Raw genomic sequence first — 15,370 nt, 5'->3', positions numbered from 1 at the left:
GAGCACACATTGGAGAGGTAGGCAAGGCCTGTCACCTGCAACTTCAGAAGCCATATAAGACTTCCATTTGAAACCAGGCACCAGTGACTCAGCTACTCAGGAGGCTGAGATCTGAGGATTCCAGTTCAAAGCCAGTGAGTCAGCAAGGTCTATAAGATTCTTACCTTGAATTAAACAGCAAAAAGCAAGAAGTGGAGCTGTGGCTCAGCAGTAGCATGCCAGCCTTAAGCAAAAATATTTCTGGGACAGTGCTCAAGTCTTGAGTTCAAGCCCTAGTACTGATACATATGCCCCCCCACCTCTCTCTCTCTCTCTCTCTCTCTCTCTCACACACACACACACACACACACACACACACACACACACACACACACACACACCCCAGTCATGTTTATACATCTTTCATTCTTCATAGGTTTGTTATACTGTCTTAACAGACACTTGAATCATCACTCACTGGGTAGAATGAAAAAATCAATTCACTTCTGTCTTTCCACACAGCTTACTCTTCCGAGGCATACCTTGAAGACATGTCTCAAGACCCAGGGAAGTCATACTCCTGGGATTTATTTATTTATAAATTCATGAATGGACATTCACTTTTATCATCTGTCTTCCATGATCAAATATTAGCTTCACAGAGGACTGAACTTTGTATTGGAACAAGGCATAGAATGATGCCTGCCTCTTTGTCAGCCCTCAGAAGCGGCCTTTTGAATGAGTGAAGGAATGATTCATGCTTAGTATTTATTATTCAAAGTTGAAATCACCCTACTTTTTATATTTGATAGGGGTCCTTTGTCTCCCTTTATGACTAGGAAAGTGTGTTTCTGGAGCCCTGTGTCATAGATTCTGTAAAAAGATGGGAAACTATATCATTTTCTATGTGTCTCCCACAATGCTTGGCACATCATCGAAAATAACATTAAAATTTTAGCTCCTCAGTTGTTTCTAACACATGGCTGATAACTACCCCATTAGCAAGTATACATACAGAATGCTTCCACCATTGCTAAACCTTCCCACACTGTGGTGCCTTAGAAAGTTCAGATGAAGAGTAGGGTTGGTGGATGCTCTAATCCAATAGGAGACAACTGACTGCAAAAGGAAGCCTGGTTTTGGGAAAAGGAGCCGACTTCTGAACATTTTCAGATAGCCTGGACTAAAGATAATTTAAAATAAAATGAGTGTGTGGCTCCACTTAGAGAAAAGAATGGGTAATTTGGGCGATGGAGAAAAAATGTGCTAGAAGAGCTATCTCCTAGCATTTGGTGTGGGAAACCAAATTTTCTAAAATGATTACAAATTACCCAGACAACTAACACAAACCTTTGTCTTCCAAGTGGTATCTCAATGAAGTTGGTAAGGAATATCCTATACCCTATGAATGCGGAGAAAAGGAATTCTCCTTTAAACTGGAGGGAGCTGAAAGGTAAATGTGACATGCACTGACAATTGATAGTTCATTTTGTGTTTAAGCAAAGACAATCCAAATTATAAAATAGTACGTGATACACTGTGAAACACCAGCATCGAATCAAGAAGAATTATTCTAAAAGGTCATACAGAGGGTAGGAGAAAATTCCTAGATGAGTAAGAGAGCCTCAGTATTTTTCTGTGCTTTGGAGTGCTCTGTATAATCAAGCAGTTCCATCCTTTAACCCAAATCAAATCCGATCTGAAAGAAACTACCCAGGAATGTTTGGGGATTTTTCTGGCCTAACCCCCAGCCTGGAAAAGTTGAATCCAGGGATATAGATAACTCCATTCTTGAGCAATTTTAGACTTCATGGTTCTTTCCACTTTGCTGAAAATAGCTTCCAATTATTCAAAGGAATTACAACTGAGTAACTTAACAAAGTGCTTTTACCCCTGGATTAAGGTATCAGACCAGGAGAAAACCAAGACCTGGACGATGGAAAATGACGTTGCCTAAGATTTTCACATCATTACACAGTGAGAAAGAGCCAAAGGTAATGTGGAAAGGAAAATGGACCTCTTATAGCTTGTTTTATTTCTGCTCTGTAGAAAAGTGGGGAGGGGGTTGAAGGCATGACTCAGTTGGTAGAGCACTAGTTAGTGAGCAAAGCATCAGGGACAGAATTTCAGTCCTGGTCTCAGGCCTAGAAAAAGAAAAAGGAAAAGAAAAAAGGGTAGATGTGTCACAATGAAACTGTGTATATAGTAAGAATTAGGCACTTCGTGGTGTGTGTGTGTGTGTGTGTGTGTGTGTGTGTGTGTGTGTGTGTGTGTGTTTAATTGGAAAGAAGAGTCTCTTACAGTCTTTCCTGCCCAGACTGGCTTTGAACCTCAACCTTCAGATCTCAACCTCTTGAGTAGCTAGGATTACAGGTGTGAGCCACCAGTGCCTGACACACTTCATGTTTTTTGGTTTTGGCCGGTCATGGGGCTTGAACTCTGAGCCTGGGCGCTGTCCCTGAGGTTTTCATTTCAAGGCTAGTGCTCTACCACTTGAACCATAGTACCACTTCAGGTTTTCTGGTAGTTAATTGGAGATAAGAGTCTCACAGTCTTTAGTGCCTGGGCTGGCTTTGAACCTCGATCCTCAGATATCAGCCTCCTCAGTAGCTAGGATTACAGGAGTGAGCCACCTGCACTCGGCTGCACACTTTATGTTTTATTTGAGTTCTAACTCAATGTTCTCAATTGCTGGAGTGTATATTTAATCACTAAGAAGCTGAGTTTGATTTTACAGTGCAGATGAATACTAAATCTAGAATGAAGTATTGGCATTGACTTGTGAAAGAACCTGGATAATCTTAAAATGAGAATAAGGGTAGTGTCCTCTCACTGTAGCAGTCATGAGGAGTAAACTTCCCTGCCTGTCCAGGCTCTCAGCATCCAGCCACTCACACCAGCACGCCCTGTACCACTTGGCTGTCAGTATGGTAACTGTCAAAATTATTATTAGTCATTTAAAATCCATCCAACATTTCCTATTTAGGACAGAGGATTGGCCTCTAAATGCCACAGAGCTTTTCAGACTTCAGAATTTCATTTATGAATAGTGGAAATGTTTCAGATTTAAATTTAGAAGCGTTTAGAAGCATTGTTTCCTGGACTTCCTTCTTCCAAAGAGCATGGTGGGATCTTTGATGGAAGGGCGGGCCCAGCCTCTAACTTCCTCTCATGTCTCAGCACTCCCTAGGCTTTTGCTCTGCAGTGCAGACAATACTCGGTGCATGGCTGCTTTGCCCATCTCACTCTATATACAGTGTCTGTGGTCCAAGAAGAGGGTGGTGAAGGAACCCTGGGCCTGAGTCTACCCACTCACCCCACATTTCACAGATGAACTCATGAGGAATCGATGAGAAATTTTCAGCAAACTGATGGCACAGTACTAAACTTACTTCTCTCTGACCTCTCTATTGTTTTGTCCCCCTTTCCCCTCTTCTTTGTTTCCAGTACTGGGATTTGAACTGAGGTCTTTATATTTGCTTACGACTGGTGCTTTACCACTTGAACCATGAATACGGCCCAGTTTTTTTGTTGGTTACTTAGAGATTTTGTCTCCAAAACTTTTCTGCCTATGTTGGCATACAACATGCATTTCTGTGTAAAAATGGAATTGTGCCACTGGGCCAGGGCTTTACTTCAGAGCTCAGGGTTTAATGGAGGCTCGCCAGCCTCCCAGGATTTACACAGCTGATGCAGGAAACGAAATAATTTCCATTTATGGGCATTTTCCTTTACAAATAAAGAACAAATTGGAATCTGAATTCCCTACCCCCATCATATTTTACATTGAAATTCTTCATGCAACGGCTGCTATAATTAGAAGGCTCTGGGGAAGCATTTTTTTAAGGGGCAGGGAATTGGGTCGACAGGTCTGGCGGTGACTGGCATGTTAGCCAGCCTGGTGCTTCAGTTTTTTTTTTATCATAAGTGAGTTTGAAAGCTGGTGACATGCCAGGCATTCCTTTGGAAAGTTAACTAAGGTAAGGATAGAAGTCCAGGCAAAAAGCAACATGTCACCTGTCATTCTATTTGGAGTTTGGGAAGGGAGAGATGACAGTTTTGTAAAATGATTTACCTAGAATGGTAGAGAGAAAAGTCCCCAGAGTGCTGACTGAGCTGCAGAAACAACAGTGGGTGAAGGGACTTCCAGAGCCCTGGGTTGGCTGGCCCCCCCGCCCCGTAGACATGTTCCAAAACCTTCCAGCTCTGCTGGCTCGGAGCCTGGAGAGCCCCTCATGAACAGAACACGATCTCTACCAACACCAGAGGCTGGCTACACGGATGAGTGCAACAGCTTCCGGGTAGAAGAAACAAAATTCTCTGTGCTGACTTCCTAGAACCAAAGTCCAAGATGGGGTTGAAATTTATGCCTTGGTTAAAAGAAGTTAAGGGACAGCACCCAGACCTTGAGTTTAAGCCTCACTACTGGCACAAAAAGAAGAGCAAGAAAGAAAAAGGAGGAAGGGAAGGAGGAGGAGGAGAAGGAAAACAAGGAGAAGAAGGATGGAGAAGAAAAGTCCTGTGTGTTCTCATACAGGAAGCTGTTTGCTTCTTGCTCTGGACCCAGGGAACCTGCTGCCCATTTTCTGCCTCTGGTCCAAATGACCTCTAAAGTCCTTTTATTGCTAATATCTTGGGAAACACACAAGTATTTAAGTCCTCTGTGACTTGACTCTAGATATATATTCACAGTCCACAGTCTGTCCAGGTTGGAGTGGCTGCTGATAAATAACCTTTGATTCAGCAATCCAGTATTGTGGAGGTATCTTTATGAGGTTTTTAAATCAGACTAACAAAAACGTAATGAACAATGGAATCAGATTCTGTGTATTTTTGCTTTACTTTGTTGGTCATGGGACTTGAACTAGGGGCCTAGGCACTGTCCCTAAGCAGTTTAAGCTCAAAACCAGTCAGCAATCTACTACTCTGAGCTACAATGACACTTCCAGTTTTCTGGTGGGTAAGTGGAAATGAGTTTCAGGGACTTTCCTGTCAGAGCTGGCTTTGAACTGGGATCTTCAGATCTCAGCCTTCTAAGCAGCTAGGATTAAAAGTGTGAGTCACCAGCTGCCGGTGACCAGATTGCCTGGTTCTGAATCATGGCTTTGCCATTCTGAGCATGTTATTTCTGTGAGTTGGGGAAATTAACAGTACACCTGATTCATAGGTTATTTAGAAGATCAGTTATTTAATATGTGTAAAGGATTTGCAACAGTGATTGAAAAAAACAGTAGGCGTTACCTATGGGTTTTCCATTGTTACTATACCACTGTTAAAAAAAAAAAAGATAGTAACTGAAAATGCCTGCTCCAACTCTGTGTGTGTGTGTGTGTGTGTGTGTGTGTGTGTGTGTGTGTGTGTATGCCTGCATCAGGGCTTGAGCTTACTTTGTCACTAGCTTTGTTTGCTTACTGCTGTACTCTACTACTTGAGCCATGCTTCCAGTCTAGTATTTTGCTGGTTAATTGATGATGTTTTGCAGATTTTTCTGCACAAGCCAGAAAGTGTTCAAACCACATCCTCCAGGTCTTAGCTTCTTCAGTAGCTAGGACTACCATGTGAGCTACTGGTATCCAGCTCTGTTCCAGATTTGAGGTATGGGAAACTAGCAATCTGTGCTAAATTGAAATTTAATCCCTCAGGCTTTATTTTGCCAGGCTCTATTCCTTGCTCTTTTAGGACTATAAACGTCATACACCCTGGAAGTATAGACCTGCAAGGAGCATAATTCTTGGGGACAGTTCTCTCACCTCCACCATGTACCAACCACTGGGAAGAAAAATTCTAAACATTGAATCTCCAAGGACTGAAATGTTAATGGTAACTGAACCCTGAGAAGCTCTTTTTTTTTTTTTTTTTTTTTTTTTTTTTTTTTTTTGGCCCAGACTATGACTCAAATTGTTGTCAGATGCTTTAACTCACTGGCTGGTACTCTACCACCTAAGCCACATCTCCAATCCCACAGACACTGAGTTTTGAGAGAGAAGAATTGCTTTATTTTTCATTTATTTGAATCTTGAGCAGAGGAGAAGAGTAAAGCCTGAGATGAGAAAATTGGAGTTTCTTTTCTACTGTGTGTGTGTGTGTGTGTGTGTGTGTTGGAGATTTTACAGTAGCTATAAAATCAAATCTGCTCAATTCAGTGGGCTTTCTGATGTACCCAAACATCTGGCTCATGCTCCACTTTTCCGTACAAAACATGCACAGCGAGGCCTCACACGCTTAGGCTGAGATTCTCACACCCTTTGATGATCATCACGTGCAGACAGTATTGTTTGAGTTATCTTAGTGTTCATAGAATTATCTATAGAATGGTCATTCATTTAGTCAGTGAACAGGTATTTATTGGGGGACTTTAATGATGGATAAAAGGAGTGATTCTTCTGCCTGTTGTGTTTATATAAATGCTTGTAACATTTGATCTCCAGCAGGAACCACAGCCTTCTGTTTGTTTGTCAGCCTCTCAGTTACTGCCAGAAGGCCAATGAGTTTGTCATTTTCTGGGTATGACTTTGGCTAGCACAATGGCCTTGCCTGATACAATTTCCAGTGCGATCATGGGGTGGCAGGAGCAATTTCTTGGGAGATGTGAAAGGTGGGGAAATGGGACCCTCTGTCTCAGTCAGTTGGACATTTGTTGCTATGGTAGCTGTGACACCTAGTCTAGGGGAGGCTGGCCTGTTCTCAGTGACTTTGGCTGGGCCAGGGCTAAGGAATTAGGGACACCCAGGCCCTTGGGGTAGGGAAGGGCTGGGGTGGGCTGGGAAGCTGGGGTAGCTGGGGTGATAGATCTTGATGGCAGATTGGGGTGTGTTTTAGCACAGAGCCCATGAGGTATCCTGGCTTCCTCTGAGTCCGGGCCCTGGAGCCCGGGCCTCCCAGTTTGAGGAAGGGGCGGGCTGCTCCCCAGCTCTCTGCCCTGAACCACCCCGGGAGAGAAGGGCTGTGGGGGCGCTGCTGGCACATTCCAGGAGGAGGAACCCCGGGCCGCAGCTTTTGCGCCCCACCCTTGTCCCGGGCCAGGTGTGCTGCGCGCCCTCCTGGTGTGGAGAGGGGTGGGTGGGGGGAGCTGGGGTGTGTGTGTGGGGGGGGGAGCTTACAGGTCGGGGTGTACTGGGTGTTTGTCTGCGGGAGGGCTGGGTCCTCCTTGTTCACAGGTGAGTCACGCCCCGAAACACAGCCTCTCTTCCTGTCAGGACTGAGTCAGGTAGGGGAGTCGATAAAACCACCTGATCCAGGAGAAGGAAGGCACAGCCCGGCGCAGACCACTCCCAGCCCGCCCAGGAGGCCTGGGCGCCGCGGCCGGGCCATGCCTGCCCTGTGGCTCCGCTGCTGCCTCGGCGTCGCGCTCCTCCTGCCCGCCGCCCGGGCCACCTCCAGGAGGGAAGGTGAGTGCCGGGGGGCGCGGGTTCCACCGCAGCCAGGCTGGGAGCTTGCCTGTCCCCGCAGACCGCGACCCCCCACGCACACCCCACCCCGAAACTGGGCAAGAACCTCTTTTCCCGACCCCCATTTGGGGCTTTTTTTTGGGGGGGTAGGGATGGGATTAAAGTGACCACTGTAGTTACACAAGGCCCATTTGAAACAGGCGAAGCTAGAGAGAGCATGTGAAGCAAGGCTTCTGTTTGTGCCCCCCCCCTCTCTCTCTCTCTCTCTTTCTCTCTCTCTATCTGTCTTTAAAAAAGTGAATCAGTTGAATCAGGCATGTGCTGCCCATGTATGGTTTTTTCCCCACTCTAGGCTTTTATAGGATAGGATCCTGGTGAGAATGTTTCCCTCCCTAGAAACGTCCAAAAGATAGGAAAGGCACTTCTTTAGCGACTCTTTCTGTATTCATGTTTCACTTTCTGAGATGGAAAACGAGCCTGAGAGGACTCGTAAGGTTTGTGTCACAGTATTTCTCCAGCTTTCCATGGGGCACTCACCAAACAGATGTTTATTAGACATCGAGGTGGTACACTGCCTGATCTGTCGAGGGCAGCCACTGTGTGAGGAGTGTATGTAAACAACAACCTTCTGAGAACCTAGCAACTGTGCACCGTTCGTGTGTGTCAGCTCTGACAACACACCTCGGTGTTTTCCTTGTGGCTGAGTGGTAGCCAGGAAGTTTTTCTCTATAATAACCTGGGGTTTAGATAGCTTGCTGTACCTCAGGTACTTTCAGTAATCACTCGAGAAATCCAAGCTCATTATTTTCTCCAGAAGTCTAAAAATTAACTTCCAACTCATCATCCCTGACTGCATTAATAAGAAAAAGTGTGCTAGTCACAAAAAAGGATAACTGTGAAATGACAGGCATGTTGATTTGCTTGACTGTAGTTACCATTTCACTCTATATAGCAAAACATCATGTGTTCACCTAAAGTATATACAGTATAATCTCTCTAATGTATGAAAATGGTCACATGGTAGACTCTGGTGGTAGTAGTAGGATAAATAGTTGGAATTTAGTAGAAAACATCCTAAAAGTAAAAATAATCTCTAACAGAATTAAAATTAACTTTTATTAACTTAGAATTTCTTGATTTTAAAAACGAGCAATTAGAAATAGAGTCCCTTACAGCCATTCAGACAACGGAAATGGAGCTAGCTGTTGGTCAAGGATTCTTAAGATTTCTCCCATCCAGAAGGTTTTTTTTTTAAAATTTTTAACTAAATTGCAATCGTAATAAGGGAATAAGGAACATAGTTTTATATAATAAGGAATTCATGAAGTGATTTTCCCCCTTTGGCTATAATTGAAATTATATGTGTGTTAGCATTAGATAATAAAGTATGTAGGATGCTATCAATTGTTAAATAATGTCTGACTCAAGAGCACAGAAATAAATGGGGCTCTGCCTAGTCAGGAATGGACCAATTGGGGAGCTTCTCGTAAAGACGTGACGTCAGAGGGAGCATTCATCCTTACTTTTAGCCTCCTCCTCAGAGACTGACTACTAGAAGTTTCGTTTGGTGGGTCAAAGGGAATGTGAAAGCTCTGTGGTCAAGAGCACACATACTCACGGATGCTGGGATGTGCTGAAAGGTTTGGGATAGGAGTGGGGTACCTGTCCTATCCCAAAGTAACTGAAATGAGAGTCTCTTGTGGGCTGCATTGTGAGGGCATGAAGCAGTGAAGCTGCTTTGTGGCTGTTGCCCACAGGTAAAATTACCACAAAGATATAATCAGCAAGACTGTGAGGACTGGTCTCAGCTAAAGCCCAGGTATTAGTCAGCCTGATCCGGCTACCAATTTTGGTTCATTTCCCTCCCAGTTCCTCATTAGTAAGCTTTCAGGCTCCTCGACAAGTTGGAGTCTGCTTCTTCACCTGTGACTTGGAACTAATGGCACTGGGCTACCTTGCATGGTTGTCAGAAGCTTGAAAGATGATTGCCAACTGCACTAAAATGTCTGGAATTATATATTTAGTAAAAAAAAAAAAAAAGGCCTAGAGTTAGCTGGGCGCCAGTGACTCATACCAATAATTCTAGCTCCTCAGTAGGCTGAGATCTGAAGATTATTGTGCAAAGCCAGCCTGGGCAGGAAAGTTCATGAGATTCTTATCTTCAATTAACCATAAAAATGCCCAAAGTGGCAGGAAACTTCATGAAACTCTTACCTTCAATTAGCCATCAAAAAGCCAAAAGTGGCTCAAGTGGTAGAGTGCTGTCCTTGAGTGACAAATCTCAGGGACAGTGACCAGGACCAGGACTAACACACACACACACACACACACACACACACACACACACACACACACACAGAGTCAAGAGTCAAGTGTGTCATCAATATTGTAAACTCATGGCCAGAGAGCAGTAAGAAAGACAAGGGATTTCCCCTCCCCTCCTTTTTTGGTGTCAACCCTGAGGCTTGAACTCAGGGCCTGGGTGCTGTCCCTGAGCTTTTTTACTCAAGTCTAAAACTCTGCCACTTAGAGTCATAACTCCATATCTGGCTATTTTGGTAGCTAGTTAGCAATAAGAGCCTGCTGGACTCTTCTGCCTGGCTTGGCCTGGAACCATGATCTTCAGATCACAGCCTCCTGAGTATCTGGGATTACAGGAGTGAGCCACCAGCTCCTGGCTAAGGACTCTCCTTTAAGAGCCCGTAGACTGTAGTGTGCAGTTAGGATCTAGCCTGGTAGGCAAAGAAGAATTGTGGAGGGTTAGAAGGTGGGATGGGAATCCTTAGATTCATTCATTTAAGGACCTAGAAAGTAGAGTGGAGAAAGCTTTCTTCATTGTCATGGCCCTGGCAATAAGACAAGTGAGAGGTGAACATGGTAGAAATAGCAAAGAAGAAACATTTTATGGAAACACTTAGAAGGCAAAATCTAAAGAATCTGATGATCTCATGGGTGTGAAGTAGGTATATGAGTAAGAGGAAATAGAGACAAAGGAATACTAGCTGGGTGCTGATGGGTCACACCTGTAAGTCTAGCTTCTCAGGAGGCTGAGAGCTTGAGGTCTCACCTCCAGTTAACAACTAAAAAAGGGCTGGGAGTTTGGCCTAGTGGTTAAAGTGCTTGCCTAGCATGCATGAAGACCCGGGTTCAATTCCTTGGTACCACATACATAGAAAAAAGCTGGAAGTGGTGCTGAGGCTCAAGTGGTAGAGCTCTAGCCTTGAGAAAGTCCAAGGACAGTGCTCAGGCCCTGAGCTCAAGCCCAGGACTGGTCAAAAAAAACAAACAACAACAACAACAACAAAAAAAAACAACTAAAAAAGTCAGCTTGACCAAAAAAAAAAAAAATCCAAGTAAGAGCAGAGATTCTGAGTTCAAGCCTCAGTACTTTAGTACACTGACAAAGGCATAGACACAGAGGCACAGGCACAGACAGACAGACAGACAGACAGACAGACACACACACACACACACACACACACACACACACACACACACACACACACACACACACACAGAGTCTAGGTTGGATCCAAGTCAGTAAGTCAGTGGATGGAGACGAGGGAGGAAGTTTGGTGGAGGCGGGAGGGGTCCTGTTGGATTGGAGATGCCCAACAGTTCCAGGGAAGCACTGGCATGATTTTGAAGTTAGATGGAGGAGTAAGTTCAGGGGTCCATAGGTAGAAAGCAGAGCCTTGGCCACAGATGAGGTAAGCTAGGATGAGGAGCTGGGAGAAAGCTCCACACTTAGGAAGGAGAGGGAGAGGCAATGAAAGTGTTGAGGAGGAGTGTGTATGGAGGAAAGAGGAGGATCAAGAAAGACCAGTTTTTTGTTTTTTTTTTTTTAATCAATGAAGAATCTCAACAGCACAAGAGTGATAACTAATGTCAGGTACTCCAATCTATCCAGACAAAGAATGACTAAAACTATACTGTTAGGGGCAGCCATCAGCTGAAGTTTAAATTTTCCTTTAGATTAAGGGCTTTAGAATCCAAGATCACAAGAGTGGCATCTGCCATGTCTTGGTCCTGGAAAAGAGGTACTGAAGGTACTGAAGGTACTGAAGGTACTAGCCCTTCCGTTGCCCAAGCTGGAACTCAGGCAAACTACCTTATCTCCAACTTAGTTTGCCTATCTCTAAAATAAGAATAATAAATAGCACTGTGCAGACTGCCTGGTGGGCATTCTGCTCTATTACTGTGACAACTAACTGTCCTGTAAGCATGATCCTGTCTTCTGATATTTGTCTGTGCATTTGTTGGTTTTGGAGACAAGATATTGTATGTAGACCTGCCTTAAACTTGTGGTCCTTCTGCCTCCACTTCCCGGGTATGGGGACAATAGGTTTGGGGCTGTCATATCAGCCTGCCATCTGAGTTTCAAGTGGTGAATTGTGAATTGGTGTTAACCAGCTTCCCGTTATTGTAACAAAATCACCGAGACAATCAACTTAGAAAGAGGAATGCTTTGCTTTGGCCCACAGTTTCTGAGATTTTTAAAAAATTTCTCCATCCCCCCGCCCCTCTCTCTTGCCAGTCCTGGGGCTTGAACTCAGGGCCTGCACACTGTCCTTGGACACTTTTTGCTCAAGGCTAGTGCTCTGCCACTTGAGCCACAGGGCCACTTCCAGTTTTTTCTGTGTATGTGGTTCCGGGAAATCGAACCCAGGGCTTCATGCATGCTAGGCGAGCATTCTACCACTAGGCCATGCTCCCAGACCCAGTTTTGGAGATATATCCATGGTTCATCCCATGACCTTTGGCTTGAGCAAGGTGACATCATGATAGGGAACTTGTGGCCATGCATGATGGCTGAGAAGCAAGAAAGAGAGTGATTGAGAGAGAGAAAGAAAAACACAGAGACACAGACAGACAGACAGACAGACAGACACACACACACACACACACACAGATTAGGGCTCTTCAGTATTCCTATAGGGCACACCCCAATATCCTCCCCCCTCCCACTATGGCCAGCTCCTAAAGGCTCCTCCACCACCAACTGGAACTATGGGCTGTGGACAAAGCCTAAGCCCACAAATACCAGGCCTTTGGCGGAATGTTTCAGATACTCTTTGTCTATGAACTCAAGAGCACAGAGGATGAACCCTTCTGCTCAGGCTTAAATATGCCCGGGTCTCACCTCATAACAACAAAGCAACTTGGGACAAAAACCCAAAGCAGGCTTCCATGGCAAGATCGGGTTTCCTGTGGTTTCTTTTTCACATGCTGTTCTAGAACATGCCCCAAACACCCGATGACACCACAGGAGGTGCTCTCCCCTCTTCCCATCAGAGACGATTTCCTCGCCCTGTTTCTCCCCCAAAAAAGTTTTGGTCAAGTTGAATATGAAAACATTAAGTAACAAGATGTCATAGCCAAATTTAATCTTTATATGTAACTAAGTAAATTTATCACATAGACCTATGTAAAGTTACATAATTTACATATACTAAATTAGAAGTTTTGTCTAATGTCTACTACTTGAACCACACCTCCAATTTTGTATTCATGCTTCCATCATCCTCAACATTTAACATGATTGCCTCTCTAAAGCCACTTGTCATACAGTTTCTTACTAATTTTAGGCTATATGACTTGAGATAAAATCTTATTTGAATCCTCCTCCTCCTCCTCCTCGTCCTCCTTCTCTCTTTTCCTTTCTTTTGTGATGGATTTTTCTATGCAACAGTCTGAACTCAGGCTCCTCCTGTTTCAGTCTCCCAAGTAGCTGGAATTGGAGACAAGTACCAACAAGCCTGGCTTTGAGTCTCTTTTTAATGCTATCACCAGAAAGTACAGCATTTCCAAAACATTTCAAAGGTATAACAATTCCTGAAGTGCATGTTTTGGCCTTCATCAGAGTCATCTTTGACTTATTTTGGACAATGGACAATGCTCAGCATCCACACTGTGGAGATGAGGGACAGTCATAAGGATGTGTTGAATTGCTATGTCTCTTTCATTCAGTGAGGTCATTTCATCACTGTGTCTTCCCCCAGACAATGCTTAAGTTGAGAAAGTATTCTCTGCTATGTAGCTATTTAAGAGTGATTTTCCCCCCCTCTGAGGAATAATATTGGTAAGTTCCATTTAAATCTGTAGAATAAGCAGAAATACAGAATTGAGTTGGAGTATGAGATGTGAATTCCTGTGTAAGCAGATATTCTGGTGTCCAGGGCAACCATTGGTTTAGCTCCAGTGGTCCAAAAGCAGGGGAAAGTTAATGACTTGTGATTAGTCATTAGCCTGGGAAAGCCAGGCATGAAATGAAAGGTATAGAGACAACCCTGGGAATATGTTTTCTGTTTTAAGTTCTCAGTGGCTCAACCATGCTGCAATTGTTTTTAGTCTTAGAGAAATTTGCAAAGACAGATTTGAATTGTCTATCACAAACCAGGGCACAAATAGAGCTTCCTTGATTCTAGAATACTCTAGTTTAGTCATAGATTAAGCCTGGTGGATTTCTGAGTCATTAGTGAGCTATGTTGTAATATAATCCCCAGATAGATGAGGTAATATTTGAATCCCATCCAAAACCAAAAGCTGTCTTTTCAGTGTCTATGGGTGACTGTGTGTCTGGATGGATCTCCCTTTGCTGAGCAAATATGTGTTTCTTTTTGGTGGGAGAGGGTAGTAAGTACTGGGGATTGAACCCAGGGCCTTGAAATTGCTAAGCAAGTGCTCTGTCACCTTCCCATATTCCCAACCCCCACTTTTTTCCCTTTAGTTATTTTTCAGATAGAGTATTATGCTTTTTGCCAAGGCTGGTCTGGGACCATGATAGCTCTACCTATACCTACAGCATAGCTGGGATTATAAAAATGAACCACCCTGCCCAATTCATTCACCGAGATGGGATATTAATCTAGGACTCCCAGCTCTCCCAGTCTCTATGTCCTGAGTAGATGGAAATATAGATGTGAGCCACTGTGCTAGGCAAACATACTCTACTTTATGCCATAAATATGGTGGGACCGATGCAGTGGTTCAGGTAGTAGAGCACCTGTCTAGTGAGCATGAAGTACTAAGTTCAAACGCAAACACAGCTACAAAAAAGGTCCCCATTAAACTGGGTGTTGGTGGCTCACACCTGCAAGCTCAGGAGGCTTGTGGTGCCAGGCAAGAAAGTTCTGGAGACTCTTATCTTCAAATAACTCTAAAAAATGGAAGTGGAGCTTTGGCTCAAGGTGGTAGAGCACTAGCCTTGACCAAAGAACTTAGCGAAAACACCCAGGCCCTGAATTCAAGTCCTGTGGCAGACAGACAGACAGACAGACAGACAGACAGACAGACAGAGTATGGCTCCTCCAACCCTGATCAATGAAAGGGCTTGAGTCGTTCCCTTCTGAGGTATTAGAGCAGAGGTGCAAATCCGTCACAAAGTCAGTGGCAAAGCAGTTACAGAAGATTCCAGTGGTTGTTTCCAGATTTTTACTGTTATTTATTATGGGAATATAAATTTCCACACTTGCCAAATCTTATCCCACAGTTAATGTAAAAAACAGACAATCTATGCAAATGCTCAGCTGCATTGAGACAAAAGACTTCTTACAAAATGTTTCTATTTCCACCACTTTTTCTCTTACTATAGCATCATAGAACCCAGACCATAGTGACCTTGAGGCTTCTCCTGAGAGCCTCTGCTCCTGTAAATAGAGATGACATGGGGCGTGGGTGAGAATTGCCTGAATTTTTGCAGAGGTCGATGTGGAGCCAGGCACCAGTAGGTGTGAGGTTTGAAGGGACAGAGACATGGAGACCCCAAGGAGAGGCTGTTTTACCACACGTTGTTCTCAGTAGATGAGTTTTTTAAAATCCATATGTGTGGGGCTGGGAGTTTGCCTAGTGGTAGAGTGCTTGCCTAGCATGCACGAAGGCCCGGGTTCGATTCCTCGGTACCACATACATAGAAAAAAGCCGGAAGTGGTGCTGTGGCTCAAGTGGTAGAGCTCTAACCTTGAGAAAAATCCAAGGACAGGGCTCAGGCCCTGAGCTCAAGG

General features: G+C 44.2%; 1 protein-coding gene across 1 annotated transcript in view; it reads left to right on the top strand.

Annotated features, from left to right (window-relative positions):
• Positions 1-1,922: 1,922 nt before the first annotated feature.
• The window catches only part of Lamc2 (laminin subunit gamma 2), a 69,814-nt gene continuing 56,366 nt past the window's right edge, over positions 1,923-15,370 (top strand). The window contains exons 1-2 of the mRNA XM_090340288.1: positions 1,923-1,973; positions 7,176-7,367. Of these exons, the coding sequence (XP_090196414.1) occupies positions 7,289-7,367 (79 nt within the window). The 5' untranslated portion in view covers positions 1,923-1,973; positions 7,176-7,288. The remainder of the gene's footprint in view (positions 1,974-7,175; positions 7,368-15,370) is intronic.

The sequence above is a fragment of the Megascapheus bottae genome, chromosome 10 (assembly GCF_031878675.1).
Source record: "Megascapheus bottae isolate mThoBot1 chromosome 10, mThoBot2.hap1, whole genome shotgun sequence".
Classification (NCBI taxonomy): Eukaryota; Metazoa; Chordata; class Mammalia; order Rodentia; family Geomyidae; genus Megascapheus; species Megascapheus bottae.
Note: the sequence above shows the minus strand (reverse complement) of the source record. Positions and strands in the feature narration are given on the sequence as shown.